The sequence below is a fragment of the Ictalurus punctatus genome, chromosome 12, assembly GCF_001660625.3.
Source record: "Ictalurus punctatus breed USDA103 chromosome 12, Coco_2.0, whole genome shotgun sequence".
NCBI lineage: Eukaryota > Metazoa > Chordata > Actinopteri > Siluriformes > Ictaluridae > Ictalurus > Ictalurus punctatus.
The window spans coordinates 28,470,020-28,490,854 of record NC_030427.2 but is presented as its reverse complement, the minus strand read 5'-3'; the positions used below and the strand labels follow the sequence as shown (position 1 = coordinate 28,490,854).

Below are 20,835 nucleotides of genomic sequence, written 5' to 3'. Positions count from 1 at the left end.
CACGCCTCCTTCACTGTGACTGACAGATAGAGACACCGCCTCCTTCACTGTGACTGACAGATACAGAGGCCACGCCTCCGTCACTGTGAGCACAGAATGTAATATGACATAAGGACAAACTGTACAGCACTTACTGCTGCAGAACAGAAGGACCAGAAACATGCAGCGTGAAATTGCACGCACACACACACACACACACACACACACACACACACACACACACACACACACACAATATGACTCAGCCTGACTGCAGTGCAGTGGGAAAAAAGGGAGAGGAGAGCAAGACAGAAAAATCAGGAATGTGGAAGGAGGGGTGAAAAGTCGGGGAAAGAAAAAGTAAAATGAGGAAAGTGCGAGAGAGACCGGAATGCAGAGAGAAGAAGAAAGGAGGACTTTAAAGTACAGCTGCAGAGATAACGGTTCTTCTGATAATCGATTCATCTGTCCGTCATTTCTTCGATTAATCGCCTCAGTGGATTGGAAGGCCAATTTTGAACAACAACTTTATGTCCCATTCTGCTCGCCGTTGTCCTTCAAACACTGCAAGGCTATGAGAAAGGGTTAAATGGATCTGTGGGCTAGGCTGTACATCGCGCAAAGGATTTCAAAAATATATCAACATTATATTTTGAAAACGGAAAAAACAAACAAGCTTTAAAGCAGAAGTTACATCACTATATTTAAAAAAGAAGAACAAAAGCAGGAACGAAGTGTTACGTGGTAAGAGGATTACGTTGAAATTCGTTGTCGATTATTTTAACGATGGATGTTTATCGATTAGTCGTTGCGTTCCTACTTTAAAGTGCGGCACCACAAACAGGGCGAAGGCAGGAGAGAGAGAAAGGTAAGGTGGAATTTGAGGGGAAACGGAGAGAGTAGAAAAGTCGGTACGAAAAGAGAAAGAGGAGTGCGAAAAGAGCGTAAAGACGTGACGGAGTAATTATACTAGGGGACTTGAAAGCAAAGTGAAGAACAAAACAAAACAAAAAAAGTGAGGATGGAGAGATTTGGGACACGTCCATTAGGAGCAGCCGTCTGTCTGTCTCTCCCTCACACGCACACACTGCTCTGCTGACCTACTTTAACACCGTGCAAGCTTCATGCAAACAGCAGATTGAACAGGACACACACACACACACACACACACACACACACACACACAGTCCCACATGAACACACACATGCTCCCACACGCTCCCACGCACCATTAGTGGTTATAGTTCACTGTTAATTACCCTTGTTCTAATCTTTATGGCGCATATCTAACCCATAATGCTGCATTTATCTCCTACAATGCACCTGTCTATCAGGACAGAGCTGTCTCCTTTATGTCACTTCCTGTTAAACCCTAAACTCTAGATTATCTTCAACAATGCACACAATAAACAGGTGTTTTTCAGTGCTAAAACATTTCTATCCCAATGGGGTCCATTCCGGGATGACTCCGCCCCCCGTCCACAGGACACGAGGATGACTCCGCCCCCCGTCCACAAGGATGACTCCGCCCCCCATCCACAGGACACGAGGATGACTCCGCCCCCCGTCCACAGGACACGAGGGCTCACGAGGGTTTGACGAGGGTGAAAATGATGTAAAATCACATGCTACGGCCTTCACAAGCAATTTGACGATGGATGGTGTGCAGTAAAAGCTAATCTTTTCTGTGATCTAAGAAATGTTCGAGGGAACACACACACACACACACACACACACACACACACACACACACAGGAACAGCTGTGGTATTTATAGATGACCGGCTTGTAGTGGACATGCACGTCTTGCACACAACCATCACCTCAGAAATAGCAATGAGCCACACTTCTGTTCACCAGTGTGCGGGGGGAGAGAGAGGGAGAGAGAGAGAGGGGGAGAGAGATCTTTTAAATAATATAAGAATATAAAGAATGCACCCTTGTCTGACAGCACACGAGCACAGACGCAGAAACACCCTGGTCTAGAGTCGTCACTTTTTCTTCTGTTCCTCGTGGACACAGATCTCACTCAGTCATTATAAATCACAGTGCTGTTAAATTCTCGATTCTGATTGGTCAGCTGCAAGTCACAGGTGTATATTAATGCACTTGTTCTATTACGTAACGGTTTCTATAGTAAACAGATTATTCCAGAAGTAATCAATCCCCTTCTAAAAATAACCAATTCTTCCCTTAGCACTGGCTGTGTACCTAAATCATTTAAACTAGCCGTTATTAAACCCCTGTTTAAAATACCTGACCTCGACACGAGTCAACTGTCGAGCTTTAGGCCCATATCAAATCTCCCCCTTCATCTCCAAGATCTTAGAAAGGGTTGTACACAGCAGCTACGCTCGTATCTACATAGGAACAACATTCATGAACTGTATCAGTCAGGGTTTAGACCTCATCATAGCACAGAGACGGCGCTGGTTAAAGTAGTAAATGACCTACTACTAACCTATGATCAGGGTTGTGTCTCGCTGCTTGTGTTACTCGACCTTAGTGCAGCTTTTATTTCATTGATCATACCATCCTCCTTGATAGATTAGAAAATGTTGTTGGTATTAAGGGAACAGTCCTCTCCTGGCTCCGGTCTTATCTGACCGATCGTTATCAGTGCGTACATGTAAATGGTTACCTCAGTATGCACACAGAAATAAAGTTTGGAGTTCCACAAGGTTCTGTTTTAGGCCCACTGCTTTTTACTTTATATATGCTAGCTCTAGGTCAAATTATTCGTAAACATGGAATTAGCTTCCACTGTTATGCTGATCATACACAGCTGTATGTTTCAGCGAAGCCAGAGGACAGACAGAAGCTTAGTAAAGTTGAGGATTGTGTAAAGGACATTAGACGTTGGATGATTATTAACTTCCTTTTACTTAATTCTGATAAGACAGAAGAACTTGTATTAGGACCACATGTAGCTAGAAGTATTCTTTCTGATCTCACAGTTACTCTGGATGGACTTTGTTTTTTCGTCATGTGCAGCAGTTAAAGACCTTGGAGTGATTATTGACTCCAGTCTATCATCTGACGCTCATGTAGATAATATTACTAGGATAGTCTTCTTTCATCTCAGAAATATTTCTGATAAGAAACATATTGTCACTACATGATGCGGAAATACTAGTTCATGCTTTCGTCACCTCTAGATTAGATTACTGTAATGCCATACTGTCTGGATGTTCCAGTAGGTGCATAAACAAACTCCAGTTAGTCCAGAATGCAGCTGCTAGAGTCCTTACTACAACCAGAAGATATGACCACATCACCCCTATCTTATCCACACTGCACTGGCTCCCAGTGAAATCTCGCATTGATTATAAAATACTTTTATTGACCTATAAAGCACTAAAGCACGGTCTCGCGCCACAGTACCCAAGCAAACTTTTGGTCTTTTATGATCCGACAACACCTACTTCGATCAAAACGTGCAGGCTATTTGTTGGTACCTTGAATAGTGAAGGCTACAGCAGGGGGGAGAGCCTTCGCTTATAGAGCCCCACAGTTATGGAACAGTCTTCCTATTAGTGTTCGGACACAGTCTCAGTGTTTAAGTCTAGGCTGAAAACGTATTTCTTTAGACAAGCTTTTTGTGAATAGTTTTGTTCTTAGGTAAAGGAGCAGATCTAGAGGGCTCACAGGTATAGAGTGTTGTGGTGAACTGGGATATTTCGATGCTGTCCCCAACCCCCCCCCCCCCCCCCACCCACTTTCACATGTTCACCCAGGCTTGTTGACGGTGGAGTGGCTGGCCGCCTTACAGTATGTCCCAGGGTGCCCTCATGTCTGTGTTTCCTCCTGGCTCTCCCTTTTAGTTGTGCTGTCATAGCTAGTCTTGTCAGAGTCCCTGCTTGCACTCACACAAAGTACATTGTCCGTAACCATTACGGGACAATAAGCATACCTAATGATCTCTCCCTGTCTCTTTCTGTAGAGCTACACACGATACTCCACGTGATCCCGACCCTTTCTGCTCTGCGGATCTGCCTGATCCATCCTGATGCCCTGCTTCTGGTCGGAGTTCTCATCAGTTAGAAGTCACATACTGCTGGTGAGGATGGCCCCACATGGCGCAGTCTAAAGATCACAAGATTACTGAGGATGATACCACCTAAAAACCATAAAGATGGCTTTGGGCCTCAATTCATATGAACAGTTATGCCATGATGGCCAGGACTACAATTGCTACTATAGCCTCAGCACTGCCATTCCCACAAACAGTTTCACACTCAAGTCTCCATCGGTGAACAGTGGAGAAGTTCAACAAAGCAGACTTCATGTAAAAACTCTAACAATAAAAACTCGTATTAGGGCATTTACAGAAGGGATTCTATCGCACTATCCGGTGTCACCCAGATGAGCACGGGTTCCCTTTGGAGTCTGGTTCCTCTCGAGGTTTCGTCCTCATGTCATCTCAGGGACTCGCCATGTCACGTCTGGCTTGCTCATTAGGGACAACTTCATACATTTAAAATGTATATTCTGAGTTTATATAATTCCTGTAAAGCTGCTTCGGGACAGCGTCCGTTGTTAAAAGCGCTATACAAATAAAACGGAATTGAACTGTATAGTAACAGCCCATTCGCACAGACCTGTATGAAAGATGAAAGTACCATATCAACGTAGGTAAAACGTGCGAGACCGAGACTTTGTAACAGTCAGAGGTAAAAGGTGTAACTTTAAGATTTAGGATTTCCAAAATAGAAAAGATAACATGCTGCATTTGTTTTTTGGCTTTTGTGAGAAATCACAGACCGCCTCTAAGCAGATTCCACCCCGAGGTTGGTGTTCGAACAAGCTCACCCCCCATAAAGGCTTAACGTGAATGATACCAACTGAAACGACATTCAATCGGGTATACCTTGCAGTTGGACATCAAGAATCGTCCTGAACAAAGACGTACCCGACTGATTATTATTATTATTATTATTATTATTATTATTATTATTATTCAGAAAGTCACCTGTCTAGACAGTCGGTATCCCGTGCGGTCACACCTGTGACGGTATCGACAACGTGAGAACGGAAAGTGATCGCTTCGATCGTTGACCCTTTTCGAGCGAGGCTTCGTTTACATCACGGGCGAGGGGACAAACTGTTCAGAGAAACCCGTATGAAATGTCCGAGCCGATACAGTTCGAGGTTCACTACGACTCCACGTGGAGCGCTTCATGAACTTCGTCACCGCTACGCCGCGATAACGTCCTCGTCAGATCGGGACGGCAGATATTTGAAGCGCTAAACAGACACTGATATTTGCGCATTTGAAAACGCTCATCGATGGACTTCGGTGTAAAAGTTTTACATCGACTGGAGTCTAAAGGGCAGCTTTCCTGTTGCTACAGATGAAATCATGAAATAAAAATATTTGAGTATTCCTTTAAGTGACCGTTTATATGCATGATCGTCACAGCTCCATGAAAAGCTTTATGCTTGTATTGTAAACGCACTGGCTGCTGTTCCAGGCCTTGTTTTTCTAGGCCACGTCGATTTTCCAGATATCTCTTTCCTATGGTCAATCTCAGGTGGCGATAAGGACATAAAGAAAAACGTTTGTAATATGCAGCAATACCTTATCCAGCGCTTGCTGATCGGCCAGGTCCTGAACTGCTAGCAACTTGATGCTAAAGAGAGAGATAGAGAGAGAGAGAGAGAGAGAGAGAGAGAGTGTTAGAGAGAGTTTATTTGCTGCTCTGTGAGAAATAATCTTACAGACAATTGCACAATGAAAAAACAACAACAACAAAACAAAAAATGACCTAGCAAGCAAACAGGGCAGCACAAAGTCAATATTTATGACCCTAATAAAGATCCGTTTGTTTTCGATGTTGTTGCGCAGACGAGAGCTCAGCACTCTGACAGGGAGCAAAGTGCAGCTCGTCGACGTCGACGCGATCGTCCGGCTTTCACATCCACACACCGCTGTGCTAAGCTTCCTCAAAAACGGCCAGAGCAGCCGATTTCACTCACACACACACACACACACACACACGCACACACACACACACGCACACACACACACACGCACACACACACACACACACACACACACACAAACAAAACAACAAATCCTACATCCAGCTCGAGCTGAATTAATACTGCTCAAAACCGACAGGAAACACGTACAGCGTGTTCGTCTGAAATCGTGGGAAATGGCGATAATCATGAAATCCTGACGGGCCACGTCAAACATTCCTTATCACACCACCACGGCGCTGTCGGATTCTCCATTGCGCTTGTTCAGTAATGCTCTATAACGGCAGCTCCGATGGTTATTACCACTAATACGGAGTGTACACGTGTCTCTAGCAGGCATGCTGTGCGACTTGTCGGTTTAAGCTTTTTGTTTTTATTGATTTTTTGTTTTCCTTCCCCCAAACATGTGACCGTACTATTGACAAATTTCCCCGAGAGAACAATAAAGTATATCTTATCTTATGTTAGTTCTCACATGAACTTATAAGGTACAAGAAACAACTGGCGAGGTAAACACTGTTTACAGCTGCTATAACACGAGGAATTGAAAACAGGATCTGACGTGTCATTTAAAGCATTAAATGCAGCTATAAACAAATAAAGCGCACGTGGCGTTCACTGCAGCACACGGTTTTTGGAAAAGAATCAAGTTCAGGGTTGGAACAGTTCGTTCGTCTCACTGATCATAAATAGTATAAATAATATAGTTTAGCTTATTTAAAAAAAAAAAAAAAGGGTGTTGATTTGAATGTGAATTTCCATAGAATTTATTTGTTTACAAACAGACTGCTTCCTGTCCGGAGCGACAGTACGTGTGATGGAAGAAAGCCAACACGTCAGCAGCTCTTGTGCTGATTTCTGAAAAAGGAAAACTTTTGAAAACCTTTTGAGCAGAAACGCCGCCTGGCCTAAACAACCTACCGTGCGATTTAACGGAGGAGTAAAGAACGCATACCGGACGATACATACTGCATAGAGGACATGCTACGAAGAGTCTCGTCCTGATGTTCCGAACGCTTAAAAGTAACGAGACATCACATAAGCGTGGGCACCGACAGTAATAGCGTACTGAAAACGACATGAAGCTGAAGTGAAAACGTCTCACGCGGCCTTCCTACTTTCTCACTTGGATTTATTCACGAGTTTCCCTCAGCAGCTCCAGCATCCGCAGTCACATGCGGGTCACGTCGCTGCACGGGCTCACCCCGACGCTACGAGAAGCACAACAGGACGGCGGTTTGGTCAAGTGTCGGTTTAGAAGCGAGCGGCTTGTTTGCTTTGGAAGCGGCCGCCGCGTCACGATCTCCCGTTTACGCCAGCAGGAGAGACTCCGCTACGGTCTGACCTAACAGCTGGACCGTGTTACACCTTCAGCAGCAAGAGAACGGATTATATCTGTGAGAAACGTGGCAGAACTCGGAGCTGGAACAAAAACAACAGCCTCGCTCCTCAAAAGTCCTTCACATTATCTCATCACAGCCGAAATGTGTGTGTGGGGGTGTTGGGGGGGGGGGGGGGGGGGGTCGAGTAATATACCCATGACGGGAACAAAAACGATGACAGGATCAAAAGAGAGTTTTTATTTAAAAGGTATATAACAAGTGGGTGGAAATAAACTGTCAATGAACTAGCGAACCAACCGTTTCAGAATGACTGCTAACAATGATTCGTCATAAACAAGGCGGTTTTTTTTTTTTTTTTTAAATGACACATCAGTAAGGCGATTAGAAAGTCTCAAACAATGTTTAATTACTTTAGTGATGTAATGAGGATGATGGAAAATTACTTGGCACACCTGGCAAAGAAGGACTACCAGTCTGACCAGCTCAGCCTGTGTTTCATTAGCTGGACAGAACAAGCTGGATTTTCCAGGAAGGACACTAGCAAGCAAAAACTAACTAGCAAGTGACCGCTAACTAGCCAATGAAAAAAAAACAAACTAGCGAGCAAGTATTAACTAGCAAACCAAAAACTTAGCAAGTGAAAACAAACTCGCAAGTAAGAGTTAACTAGCAAGCGGAGGTTAACTAGCAAACAGAAAACTAGCAAGTGAAAAACAAAGCAAATGATGCAAATGATGTTAACTAGCAAGCGGAGGTTAACTAGCAAACAAAAAAAACTAGCAATAAAGGTTAACTAGCAAACAAAAAAAACTAGCAATAAAGGTTAACTAGCAAACAAAAAAAAACTAGCAATAAAGGTTAACTAGCAAACAAAAAAAACTAGCAATAAAGGTTAACTAGCAAACAAAAAAAAACTAGCAATAAAGGTTAACTAGCAAACAAAAAAAACTAGCAATAAAGGTTAACTAGCAAACAAAAAAACTAGCAATAAAGGTTAACTAGCAAACAAAAAACTAGCAATAAAGGTTAACTAGCAAACAAAAAAACTAGCAATAAAGGTTAACTAGCAAACAAAAAAAAACTAGCAATAAAGGTTAACTAGCAAACAAAAAAAAACTAGCAATAAAGGTTAACTAGCAAACAAAAAAAAACTAGCAATAAAGGTTAACTAGCAAACAAAAGTAAACTAGCAATAAAGGTTAACTAGCAAACAAAAGTAAACTAGCAATAAAGGTTAACTAGCAAACAAAAGTAAACTAGCATGTGACAACTAACTAGCAAATGAAAAAATAAACTAGCAAGCAAGTATTAACTAGCAAACAAAAAACTTAGCAAGTGAAAACAAACTCGCAAGTAAGAGTTAGCTAGCAAGCGGAGGTTAACTAGCAAACAGAAAACAAACTAGCAAGTGAACATTAACTAGCAAACAAAAAACTTAGCAAGTGAAAAACTCGCAAGCAAGAGTTAGCAAGCAAGCGGAGGTTAACTAGCAAACAGAAAACCAGCAAGTGAAAAACAAAGCAAATGATGCAAATGATGTTAACTAGCAAGTAAAGGTTAACTAGCAAACAAAAACAAACTTAGCAAGTGAAAACAAACTCGCAAGCAAGAGTTAGCAAGCAAGTAAAGGTTAACTAGCAAACAAAAACAAACTAGCAAGTGAAAAACTAGCAATAAAGGTTAGCTAGCAAACAAAAGCAAACTAGAATGTGACAACTAACTAGCAAATGAAAAAATAAACTAGCAAGCAAGTATTAACTAGCAAACAAAAAACTTAGCAAGTGAAAACAAACTCGCAAGTAAGAGTGAGCTAGCAAGCGGAGGTTAACTAGCAAACAGAAAACCAGCAAGTGAAAAACAAAACAAATTATGCAAATGATGTTAACTAGCAAACAAAAACAAACTAGCAAGTGAAGGTTAAATAGCAAACAAAAACAAACTAGCAAGTGAAAAACTAGCAAGTAAAGGTTAAATAGCAAACAAAAGCAAACTAGCAAGTGAAAAACTAGCAAGTAAAGGTTAAATAGCAAACAAAAGCAAACTAGCAAGTAAAGGTTAGCTAGCAAGTGAAAGTTAACTAGCAAAAAGTTAACAAAAAAACAAACAAGTGAAAAACAAATGAGAGTGAAATTTAATTAACAAGTGAAGGCTAACTAGTGAACAAAAACAGACTCGCGAGTGAAAATAAACTAGCATGTGAAAACCAAGCAGGCGAAAGTAAACTAAAGCATCTGCCAGGTACAGATTTCACCCGGCCCTGCAAACACTAACCTAGTTTAAAGTCAAAAATACTGCGTCTGAGGAACAGAAAGCACGTTTAGTGTATTTTAAAGTAATAATACTCAAGACAAAGAGTTGTTAAAGTACACACCGGGGAAAGCTAATGCGGTCTGCTGTTATTTAAACACGAGTTATTTATTAATTAGGAGTTCAGCAGCAGTAGGCACCTCACTGTCACCGCACGACATTATGTCCACACTGTGTTAGCCTGGTTAATGCTGGTTAAGGCTAACACGCTATGAAACGCAACAAAAGTGACAGAGAAGTTGCCCGAACAGACCCTGTGATAGAGAGGAAATAGAGAGTGAGAAATAGAGAGTGAGAGAGAGTGTAAGAGATAACAGGCGAAAGGAATTGAGACAGTATGTTTGCGCTGCATTAGACAGTGAAGCGTAGGGATGGGGTTAATATATTTCACAGACACGAGAAGTGGAAGAAAAAAAAAGATGCATCAGCGTCTTGCTCCGTTAAAGACGTGCATTATTACGAGGTGGTTTTTCCAAAAAAGGAGAAGAAGTGAGAAAGACTGACGTTGGGGGAACGTGAGGAACTCGGTACGAATCGCTACCAACACCACAGAGACGGTCTCTTAGGAAACACTGTTGTGTTCGGAAAGCGAGGGGGAAACTGCATCATCACTTATATTTCCTCAGTGTTGCTTACGATTACATCCAGATCCTGTTTCTAGAGCAAACAGGAAGCGCAGTATCACACTTTAACAAAAACAAAAATAAAAAGTGCGTGCGTGCGTGCGTGCAAGTCTTGGGAAGTCTTATCTTGGGAATGAACTTGGGCTGCTCCTCACTTTCACGAAGCCAACACACACACACACGCACGCACTCACACGCACACACTTTCTCAGTTACTAACTACACAGAACTGGGCTCCGCAGTTAACATTCTGTGTTAGAAACTCGCTGCACTGTCTGACCTGGAGGAATCGAATGTTTTGGTTCTCACACTTCCTGTATTCTATAATTCAACACTGCACCAAGGAGAGAGAGAGCTTGGTTTAGATATTAAAAATATAACGAAACAACACTATATTAGCAGTGGTGGCTTAGCGGTTAAAGCTCTGGGTGACTGAACAGAAGGTCGGGGGTTCAAGCCACATCACTGCCAATCTGCCACTGTTGGGCCCTTGAGCAAGGCCCTTAACCCTCTCTGCTCCAGGGGGCGCTGTATCATGGCTGACCCTGCACTCTGACCCCAACTTCCTGAGTATGTGAAGAAAAGAACTTCACTCTACTGTAATGTATACCTGATCAATAAAGACTCATTATCATGCTCTAACGCCGCATACAGATCGTGAGTAGTACGTCGGCCATTTTAGGAAACGCCCTGAACGTCAGGATGCATCGAATCTGACGACACGACTTTATAGTCTGTATTCCCCCCCCTTCATGCGGTGTTATTCTTGGTCAAACAGAACAGAAAAGAATTACGTAAGGTAAAACATAACGACCGGGCAGAATAGAACAGAAACTGGAGTAAATAGAGGAGAACACCACCATCGGATAGTACAGAAGAGAAAGGTACGGAATAATACGGAAAGGAAGAGAAACAGAACCGAGCAGAAACGAGCAGAACCGATCGGAACGGATTAGGACAGGAACCGAAATAACGAGATAAAACGGAACCGAAGAGGACAGGAATAAATGAAATAAATACAACAGAACAGCGAGGAACAGGAATAAATAATATATTTAAAAAAAAAAAAATCATATCACAGAACGGAACTAAAACGCATCCAGGCTGAAGAGAGGAAAGTAAAACGCGTTAAAATAGAATTGAATAAAATTTTATATGCAACTACGATGGAACCGAACAGCACAATACAGAAATAAACACGACTAAATAGACTAGAGCTGAATAAACTGTAGTATAACAGGATTAAAGAGAAATGCTACAAAGTAAAGCAGAACAAAAACAGGATACAACAACAACAACAACAACAACAAAGAATAAAATAGAAACCGATCGAATAGAACACAGGTTATTACGTAGGTTATTCTGCATGTCAGTGAGTTTAAGGAACAGTACAAGAGCGTATAAACGTTTCAAGATATTTATTTGAGATTGAACACATTTTAAGATTCCCCAAACATCCTCAAATCCAGGAAAAGTGCAAGTGTGAGAACGCCTTGAGACTGGAGGCGGGGCTTTGTTACCCAGGGCAGCGGTGCTGGCGGCCCACGAGAGACCGGCCGCTTCACCGTTCGAAATTGAGCTGAAGTGAACAAGTAGCATGGTTACATTCAAACCGTTACTACAGGCTGTCAGTCAGACTGTGCGTTACCACGGCGACATGCAACTCTCTATCCGGCTGGCTCTTCTCTGGTAGCTCGTTTTTTTTGTTTGTTTTTTTTTTTCCCTGATAGACCAAAAAGAAATAAAATGTTGTGTCTTATTGAGTCTGAAATGTCTGTTACTCTATATGAATTTCTTACTGATAGAACCGTAAAGCATCAGACGACTCGCAATCGTGCTGCTGCACTGAATATCAGCACGGCTGTGAGAACCTGCGGCCAAATCACAGCCGCGCTGATATTCAGTATAACTCCTCTCGCTTAATGATATCGTCGAGTAAAGAGTAATGACTCACATTCACACTATCCGGTGTCGCCCAGAAGAGGACGGGTTCCCTTGAGAGTTCGGTTCCTCTCGAGGGTTCTCCCTCATGTCTCCTCGGGGCGTTTTTCCAACCGGCTTACTCGTTAGGGGTTTAATTATAAATCTATTGTTAAAGCGCTATATAAATAAAAAAACTGATTAAAGAGGTCCTGAGACGCCGGTGTGTGTAGCGAATTGTAATTGCAGACTGGCACACGAGCACTCCGAGACGCCGTAATAACACGGGGTGTTTTCACACTTGGCTTGGATCATCATCATCATCATTATCGCAGGTCTGCTTTCACGCTGACGCATTCCTTCCATACTACGGATTGTTAGCTCTGGTCCTGGGTCTGAAGATTTCTCTACAGTCAACTCAAGAAGAGCGTAATATTTAGCAGATCGATCAGGACAACTTCAAACCGAGGAGACTTCTGGGTTTAAACATTTTAAACATCACTTCTTCTCTGGAGCATTATGGAGGTGGAACGGGTCGGGTTTTCCGGACCCTCGGGCCCTGTGCTCAGGTGTCCTAGTGGAGTTTCCTCAGCGTTCTCCAGTTTCCTCCCAGAAACATGCCAGTAGGTGGAGTACCTGCGCTAAAATGTACCCGTGTACGAGTGTGTACGGGCTTCCTTAGACTACACTCTCGTTACAAATGTCCCGGGGTCTGAAACGCATGTTCACACCCCGCCAACTACCTAACCGCCCCCTCCCCCACACGTACACACTGCTAACGCAATCACGCCGATTTCATCATTAGGCAGATTGGACTGATTACATCACAGTGCTGACGGTCCAGACGGTCCATCGACTGATGAGCTTGGTTCATATCCTCAAAACCAGCTAGTCCATTTGATATGAACAGACCGACCTCAGGTTACCTCCAGGCTTCCTTATTTCAGCAGAGGTTTCGGCAGGCAAGCGACACTGGAATGAAGAAGCAGCGACTTGCAATACTGGTGTTTAATCGACTTCTGGTTCCCCAAAACGTTTCTTGGCAACACGGCAACACGGCTCGGGCGATGATGCACGGACACGTCCTGAACGTCGCTCGGCACATTTCCCTTTCTTTTGCATTTATTTGGGTGAAAGGTTCTTAGAGTTCAGCAGTTCAGGTTCTTTGCAAGGGACCATGGTGACTAAAAGCACATAAGGTGCATAAACTAACCAGCACCGTAAAACCCAAACCTCACACCCTTTTTTTTCCCCCAAACTGGAGCGAGTGAGAATTCCCTCGTGCTTTTCGAACTTTATTAATGACATTCTGGGCTCTCGGAGGTCCTCATGAGCGATACGTTTGAGATAATAAGGACCTTTAGAAGACAGCCGTCCTTACGCTGCCTCTCAGATGGTACTGCTTTCGTCGCAGGTGCACGTCAGTTATACAACGTGTACGGTATCCACGGGGTCCCCACGCCAAAGTTGATTAGTGTTCTATAACCGCACGTCCCGACGCGTTTCATTCCTCTTGTACCGCAGCAACTCGCCAGTGCTTACAATTTTTAATCAACTGAAGAACAGCACATCATGTTTATCTGTTTATAGTAACACTTACAAGTCGGTTCCTGTTATCACTTACACTACAGCAGCTGCAAGCGGTCGATCGCACACCAGCCTCTCTTTTTTAATAAATTAATAGAAACATTACAGCACAGTGAAATTATTTTTCTTCACATACCCCAGCATGTTAGGAAGCTGGGGTCAGAGCGCAGGGTCAGCCGTGATACAGCGCCCCCTGGAGTAGAGAGTATTAAAGACCTTGCTCAACGGCCCAACAGCGGCAGCTTGGCAGTGCTGGGGCTTGAACTCCTGACCTTCCGATCAGTAACCCAGAGCCTTAACCGCTACGCCAGTACCGCCCCCTCTTGAAGTAAATACACCCTGAAAATTTAAATAAATAAATAAAACAAACAGCAGCTCTTCACATGGCTGAGAAACTGTAAAGCTCACACTCCTCTGTTCTGTGTGACGGAAAACCTCAAGTTACAGCTTTACTTCTGACGGTTAGGAAGCGCTCGCACTGGAGACTCCTTCCGTAAACGCCGCGTAAAGAAATAAACAGAAAACAAACGCCGCCGTAGGAAAGAGTATTCCGCTTTTCTTTCTTTGATAATTTGATTTTTTTTAAGTAATGTTTTCGCGCACGGCGTCTTCGTGTACGCCGTTACTATAGAAACGGCGTAAGAGCTACGATCGGAGTTAATGCTATAGACCAATCAGAGGCGAGATTTAAACGGTGCTGTATTCTAAGCCACTCTGTTTAACACAAACATCGTCTAACAGATGATTAGAGTTGGAAGATTCCGTCCTCGTACGTTACTGTCCAAACATCACCGCGTTGTGGTTGTGGACAGATAGACGAGTCACGTGGGTAAACAGAGTCAACGCTAACAGAGTTATGGAAATGAATCAGACTGTTTGTCTTTCGGGGTGTGTGTGTGTGTGCATGCATGTGTGTGTGTGTGTGAGTGAGTGCACACAGGGTTACTGTAGGACACTTCTGAGTAAGCGTCTCCAGTGCTTTCTAAAGTGGTGAACTCACGTAACCTCTAAACAGACTGTTTGTTACCCGTTTCCCTTCGGCCTACATCCATCAGGGAGCTCGAGGGAGTGGTGCGTTCCGCCGTGTAATAAACGGCCTGGAGACTGAGGCTACTACAGGTCATTACTAACCTAGCCTTGAGCTGAGATTCATAAACCAAACCTTAACGACAACGTGAAGTCCAAACGGACAAAAACAAAACAAAACAAACCACAATCAGATGACGTCATGTTTCACTCACGCTTCATCGAGCGCGGAATCAAGCTTTTGTCTGGACCGTCCCAGTTTCCTGACCCAACCCACATGGAGAACCCGAGCACGGAGCTGAAGAGGAAACGCCTCGCTCTGTATTCTCCAATCTCAGCGTTCGCAGAGAGTTAAAGTGCTGAATGCCGGGGTGCCAATAATAATCATTTTCAGTGCGAGATCAGTGAGGCACACTTCAGGATGCGCCGTTATAGGAACATAATCACCGGTCTCTCCTTTCCTCTGTCGCGAAGTTAACACGACGAGGAAAAATAAAACACACAGCTTGTTACGTCAGCGAAAAACGACAAGGCGTGAAGACTGTCCCGTGGTGGAAAACTTTAACTGTTACAAAGTTTTGAAACGTACCTAATTTTGTTTTTAAGCTCTCATACGATAGATTTACGTGCATCCGAGGTGAAAAAACACTTTAACGTGCTCGTAATTTAAACTGCAGCGTTACCTTTTTCCCCCCAGTGTCACAAACGACTCGTTAAATGATTCGTTCTAAACTCCTCCTTTCAGAGAGCATAGTCTGCTCTGATTGGTCAGACGACCCGGTCTGTCCTGATTGGTCTACCGCTGTCAGCGAGCAGCCGATGAAGACCGGAGGCGGGGCTTTTTGTTACGAACCTACGTAGGTTAGTACAGGAAGTAAAGTCTGGAATCACTAACGAGTCGATTCAGCTGTTCAGAATCGATTCCTTCTTTTGGGAGTCGATAACTCCGTTCGTCGTGCGCTTTGATTTTTGAAACTTCGCAGATGTTTTTACATTCACAAACCGCTCCGTATATAACACACTACATGAACGGGAATATCTGAAAAACCGTAACAGGTGCTCTTTAAACGAACATTTCTAAGCCTTGCCACAACGCTTATACGTTTTAATTTGGTAAATAACAGCTCGTTACTGTACGTAGATGACGTGGACGTGACTGCTATCCGAGTCGCCGTTGCTACACCCCTGTGAGCTGCAGCTGCACTACCGTCAGAGAAATATCTGCTGTTATACAAGATTCATCAGCATCTTCCGACCAATCAGAATTGAGCACAGAGCGGCGTGGTGGTATGAAACGGATTCATATCTGTGCGTGCCGGTCTCCGTGAAGGAGGCGTGGCACGTGGCACGTGGCACTTTAAATGCAATCGCATTACATTTTTGTGGCTTTTACACATCATGTAGTCTCGGAGTATGTGTTTACTTGTTTATTTATTTATTTATTTTTAAAGTCTTACTGGGGTTAATCCCCATCGTCCTCGCAGAGAAAGTGTGACAGCGTGTAATATGACACAGAGTCGACATGCTTTACAGAAACACAGGGAAACCTCCGTCACTGTAATGCTAACCAGGCAACCAACCTTTGACTATGTAGATACACACACACACACACACACACACACACACACACACACACACACACACTAAATCCTGCTGCGTAATGAAATGCACAGGGCTGCTGCTCAGAGACATCCTGTGTATCATTGTGTATTGTAAATGAGAAATGAACACAAGACAAACACACATGAAACACACGGAGTTCTTCTTTTATTACACCACACTTGGACCAGTGCCTGCGCTTATCTTCCTGTTTGCAGCGGACGCGGGGTTTTTTGTTTGAGTGTGTTATAAAAAGCAAAAGGACAACATGAACTTCAGACTGAACCCCGGTCTTCCTGCACGGATGAACCGGGTCGAGTTTCCCCAAAAGCATCGCAGCACAAAGATCATCGATAAATAGTAGAGCAAGCATAACAAACACTCTCTCTCTCTCTCTCTCTGTTTCTCTCTCTCTCTCTCTCTCTCTCGCACTCTCTCTCTCTCTGTTTCTCTCTTGCACTTTCTTTCTCTCTCTCTCTGTTTCTCTCTCAGTTTTTCTCTCTCTCTCTCTGTTTCTCTCTCTGTTTCTCTCTCTCTCTGTGTGTCTGTGTGTGTCTCTCTCTCTCTCTCTCTCTCGCACTTTCTCTCTCTCTGTCTCTCTCTCGGTGTGTCTTTCTCTTTCTCTCCCTCAGTGTGTCTCTCTCTCTCCCGGTGTGTGTGTGTGTGTGTGTGTGTCTCTCTCTCTCTCTCTCTCTGTGTGTGTGTCTCTGTGTGTGTGTGTGTGTGTGTGTGTCTCTCTCTCTCTCTATGTGTGTCTGTGTGTCTCTCTCTCTCTCTCTCGGTCTGCGTGTCTCTCTTTCTCTCGCTCTCTAGGTGTGTTTGTGTCTCTCTCTTGCTCTCTCTTGTTGTGTGTGTCTCTCTCTCTCAAGGTGTGCGTGTGTGTGTCTCTCTCTCTCGGTGTGTGTCTCTCTCGCGCTCTCTTGGTGTGTGTCTTTCTCGGTGTGTGTCTCTCTCTCTCGGTGTGTGTGTCTCTCTCTCTTAGTGTGTGTGTCTCTCGCTCTCTCTGTCTCTCTCGGTGTGTCTCTCTCTCCCTCTGGGTGTGTGCGTGTCTCTCTCTCCCCCTCTCTCCCTCTCGGTGTGTGTGTGTGTGTGTGTGTGTGTGTGTGTCTCTCTCTCTCGATGATCATAACTTTTCTGTGATGCTTTTGGTAAACTCAGACCTGGACCAGTAACACACAACCCTGCTTACTCTGCTAATATGCTGTTTCGTGACATTAACCACAATTTAATGCACTCGTGAGGCTTTTGAAACATTTCAGACTGACTTAACGCTTAAACCATTTTCAGGAGTCGCATTTTAGCCGTGATACACAACTAAACGTCTCTCCAAGCCACATTTGACAACCAAAAATCCTTCACAGTAGGTGATGCAAGAGCACGTGAACGCCAAAGTGGACGCGGTTAGAAACATTAGCAAGATCACTCCGCAACAACCGAGCACTTCGGGATTTAGGTACCCTATGTAGCGCATTCAGTGTTCACTAGGGAGACTTTCGGGATTCCTCCTAAATATACGAGCGCTACAGAGCGTATAAAGCGTCACTCTAGTGTAACGTAGCGCTACAGAGCGTATAAAGCGCTACTCTAGTGTAACGTAGCGCTACAGAGTGTATAAAGCGTCACTCTAGTGTAACGTAGCGCTACAGAGCGTATAAAGCGCTACTCTAGTGTAACGTAGCGCTACAGAGCGTATAAAGCGCTACTCTAGTGTAAAGTAGCGCTACAGAGCGTATAAAGCTCCACTCTAGTGTAACGTAGCGCTACAGAGCGTATAAAGCGTCACTCTAGTGTAACGTAGCGCTACAGAGCGTATAAAGCGTCACTCTAGTGTAACGTAGCGCTACAGAGCGTATAAAGCGTCACTCTAGTGTAACGTAGCGCTACAGAGCGTATAAAGCGCTACTCTAGTGTAACGTAGCGCTACAGAGCGTATAAAGCGTCACTCTAGTGTAACGTAGCGCTACAGAGCGTATAAAGCGCTACTCTAGTGTAAAGTAGCGCTACAGAGCGTATAAAGCGTCACTCTAGTGTAACGTAGCGCTACAGAGCGTATAAAGCGTCACTCTAGTGTAACGTAGCGCTACAGAGCGTATAAAGCGCTACTCTAGTGTAAAGTAGCGCTACAGAGCGTATAAAGCGTCACTCTAGTGTAACGTAGCGCTACAGAGCGTATAAAGCGCTACTCTAGTGTAACGTAGCGCTACAGAGCGTATAAAGCGCCACTCTAGTGTAACGTAGCGCTACAGAGCGTATAAAGCGTCACTCTAGTGTAACGTAGCGCTACAGAGCGTATAAAGCGCTACTCTAGTGTAACGTAGCGCTACAGAGCGTATAAAGCGTCACTCTAGTGTAACGTAGCGCTACAGAGCGTATAAAGCGTTACTCTAGTGTAACGTAGCGCTACAGAGCGTATAAAGCGCTACTCTAGTGTAAAGTAGCGCTACAGAGCGTATAAAGCGTCACTCTAGTGTAACGTAGCGCTACAGTACACTTTATACACTCTGTAGTGCACTATGTTACACTAGGTTTAGGTCCCTACATGTGCACTGTTTAGGGTTTGGAAATAAAGGGCTGCTCTACTGTAGTGCACTACACGTCCAATAGCGACGGAGGATCTAGCTCAAGATATTCCGAGAGAGTATAAAGTTCATCACTCTAGACATAGTGCACTAGATGTCCGGCAGGGTTTTTAATCAGGCCTGGGCGGTATGACCATATAATATCCATACTGTGATAAATGACTTCATGATACACTCATCAGTATTGCGAAACCTTTTCGTAAATGTTACGGAACTGAACGGAAGGTTGATGGGGATGAATACTGGATGTGTGAGAGTAAATTATAGGCGTATAATATGATACCTAAATACCTTGTGTGGTATAAAATGTTTACAAGTATTGTGATATGATATTTCTTGCCGTATCGTCCAACCTTATAACGACTACAGGTGGGGTTACGTTATGAGATGTGTATATAGTGTAGCAAAACAACAACAACAACAACAACAACAAAACAAATCAGGACATTACTCCAGAAGTGCGCACTAGGTGTGTACCCTATGTAGTGCACTATTTGGAGGCTGCATGTGTAATGTAGAGGTCAGATCAGCTCACTCACTCGCGCTCCAGCAGGGTCCTGCACACGACCTCTTTGACCCCGGGGTTGTTGGCTTTGTCGCTCGAGCAGCGCTGGAGATCCCATGTGGCCACGCGCAGCAGCGGCTTTCCGTGACGCGCGCACGGCGCAGGCTGCACGTCGGGCCGCTCGGAGGCCATGTGTGCGGGTCCTCCGGGGGGCAGGTGCAGCTCGGTGCAGGCGGCCGGGGAGTTGGGGTGGGAGGACGTCCACGAGTGCGCCACGGACGCGCGGTGCTCCTGCTCGCGCGGGTCGTTGTTGTTGTTGTTGCTCCTGCGGCTCGACACGCAGATTTCCGGCTTGATGAGCTGCAGCTTGGCGGCGCCGATGCCGCTCACCAGGGCCACGTCCTCCACTTTCCTGAAGCCGCCGATGCGCGCGCGGTGCTCCACGATGGCGCGCGCGATGGCCCGGCTGACCCCAGGCAGAGTCATGAGCTCCTCCTCGCTGGCCGCGTTCACGTTCAGGCGCTCGGGGTTGTGCGCGGAGATGTGCGCGAAGCTGCAGGTCGCGCTGAACTTGCGCCCGCGCTGCCGCACGTCCGCGGGGTCCGCCGGTAGCGAGCGGTGGCACCCCAGGTTTCCCCCCATGACCTGTGACCGACACCGCGAGCCCTGAACCGCTACAGCCGCGCTACAGCTCTCGCATGAGCCGCGGTGGAGTGCGTGAAGAGGATGCGTAAAAGCGCGCGCGCACTCACTTTCTATCCTGCACTTTCTATCTCCCCTGCAGTGCGTGCGCGAGCGTGCTCTCGGGTGGACTCGAGCTTCCACACTCAAACCAAACAAGCTCAGGCACTCTCTAGTCGCTACGAAGGGGCGTGGCTCGCATGGCGCTAATGAGGCGTGGTTTCTGCTGACGTGCAGGCGCGTTGTGGAAAGCCAAGCGGGGCAAAACGTTTTGTTTTTGTGTCTCAAATCTCACATCACTATTTATGGAGTACCGTCTAGCCCAGAGGTTCCCAAACTTTTCCAGGGCAAGGCCCCCCAAAATTTGACCGAGGCCCCCCTTTTGCAAGATGTCTTTGAAACACATTAAAAATACAGACTTCTGAATATATCCCCCTTTTTTAAATTAATAATTACATCTTTACATTACATTACATTAGGAATTGATTGTGTGTGTGTGTCTGAGAGTGAGAAAGACAAAACATACATTTATTTATTTTTCACACCAAATTGTTGAGCCCCCCCCAGGCGCCCCCTGGCAGCCCCCACTTTTTGAAAACCACTGGTCTAGCCTATAACTTTTAGTGTCTCGCTTCCTTTCCTCGCGTCTTCGCTCCACCCACTTAGGATGCGAGATTCGCCGAGCCCCACACGAATTTATGG

At 44.8% G+C, this 20,835-nt stretch overlaps 1 protein-coding gene and 1 long non-coding RNA gene across 2 annotated transcripts in view; one reads left to right on the top strand and one right to left on the bottom strand.

The window, feature by feature from the left end:
* The window catches only part of eepd1 (endonuclease/exonuclease/phosphatase family domain containing 1), a 28,509-nt gene extending 8,218 nt beyond the window's left edge, over nucleotides 1-20,291 (bottom strand). Inside the window, exons 1-2 of the mRNA XM_017481210.3 lie at nucleotides 19,487-20,291; nucleotides 5,560-5,611 (exon numbers count right to left, since the gene is read on the bottom strand). Of these exons, the coding sequence (XP_017336699.1) occupies nucleotides 5,560-5,611; nucleotides 19,487-20,094 (660 nt within the window). The 5' untranslated portion in view covers nucleotides 20,095-20,291. The remainder of the gene's footprint in view (nucleotides 1-5,559; nucleotides 5,612-19,486) is intronic.
* On the top strand, nucleotides 317-4,058 carry LOC124628700 (uncharacterized). Its single transcript, XR_006983316.2, has 2 exons — nucleotides 317-723; nucleotides 3,922-4,058. It is a non-coding gene; the product is annotated as an uncharacterized LOC124628700 (long non-coding RNA).
* Nucleotides 20,292-20,835: the final 544 nt, after the last annotated feature.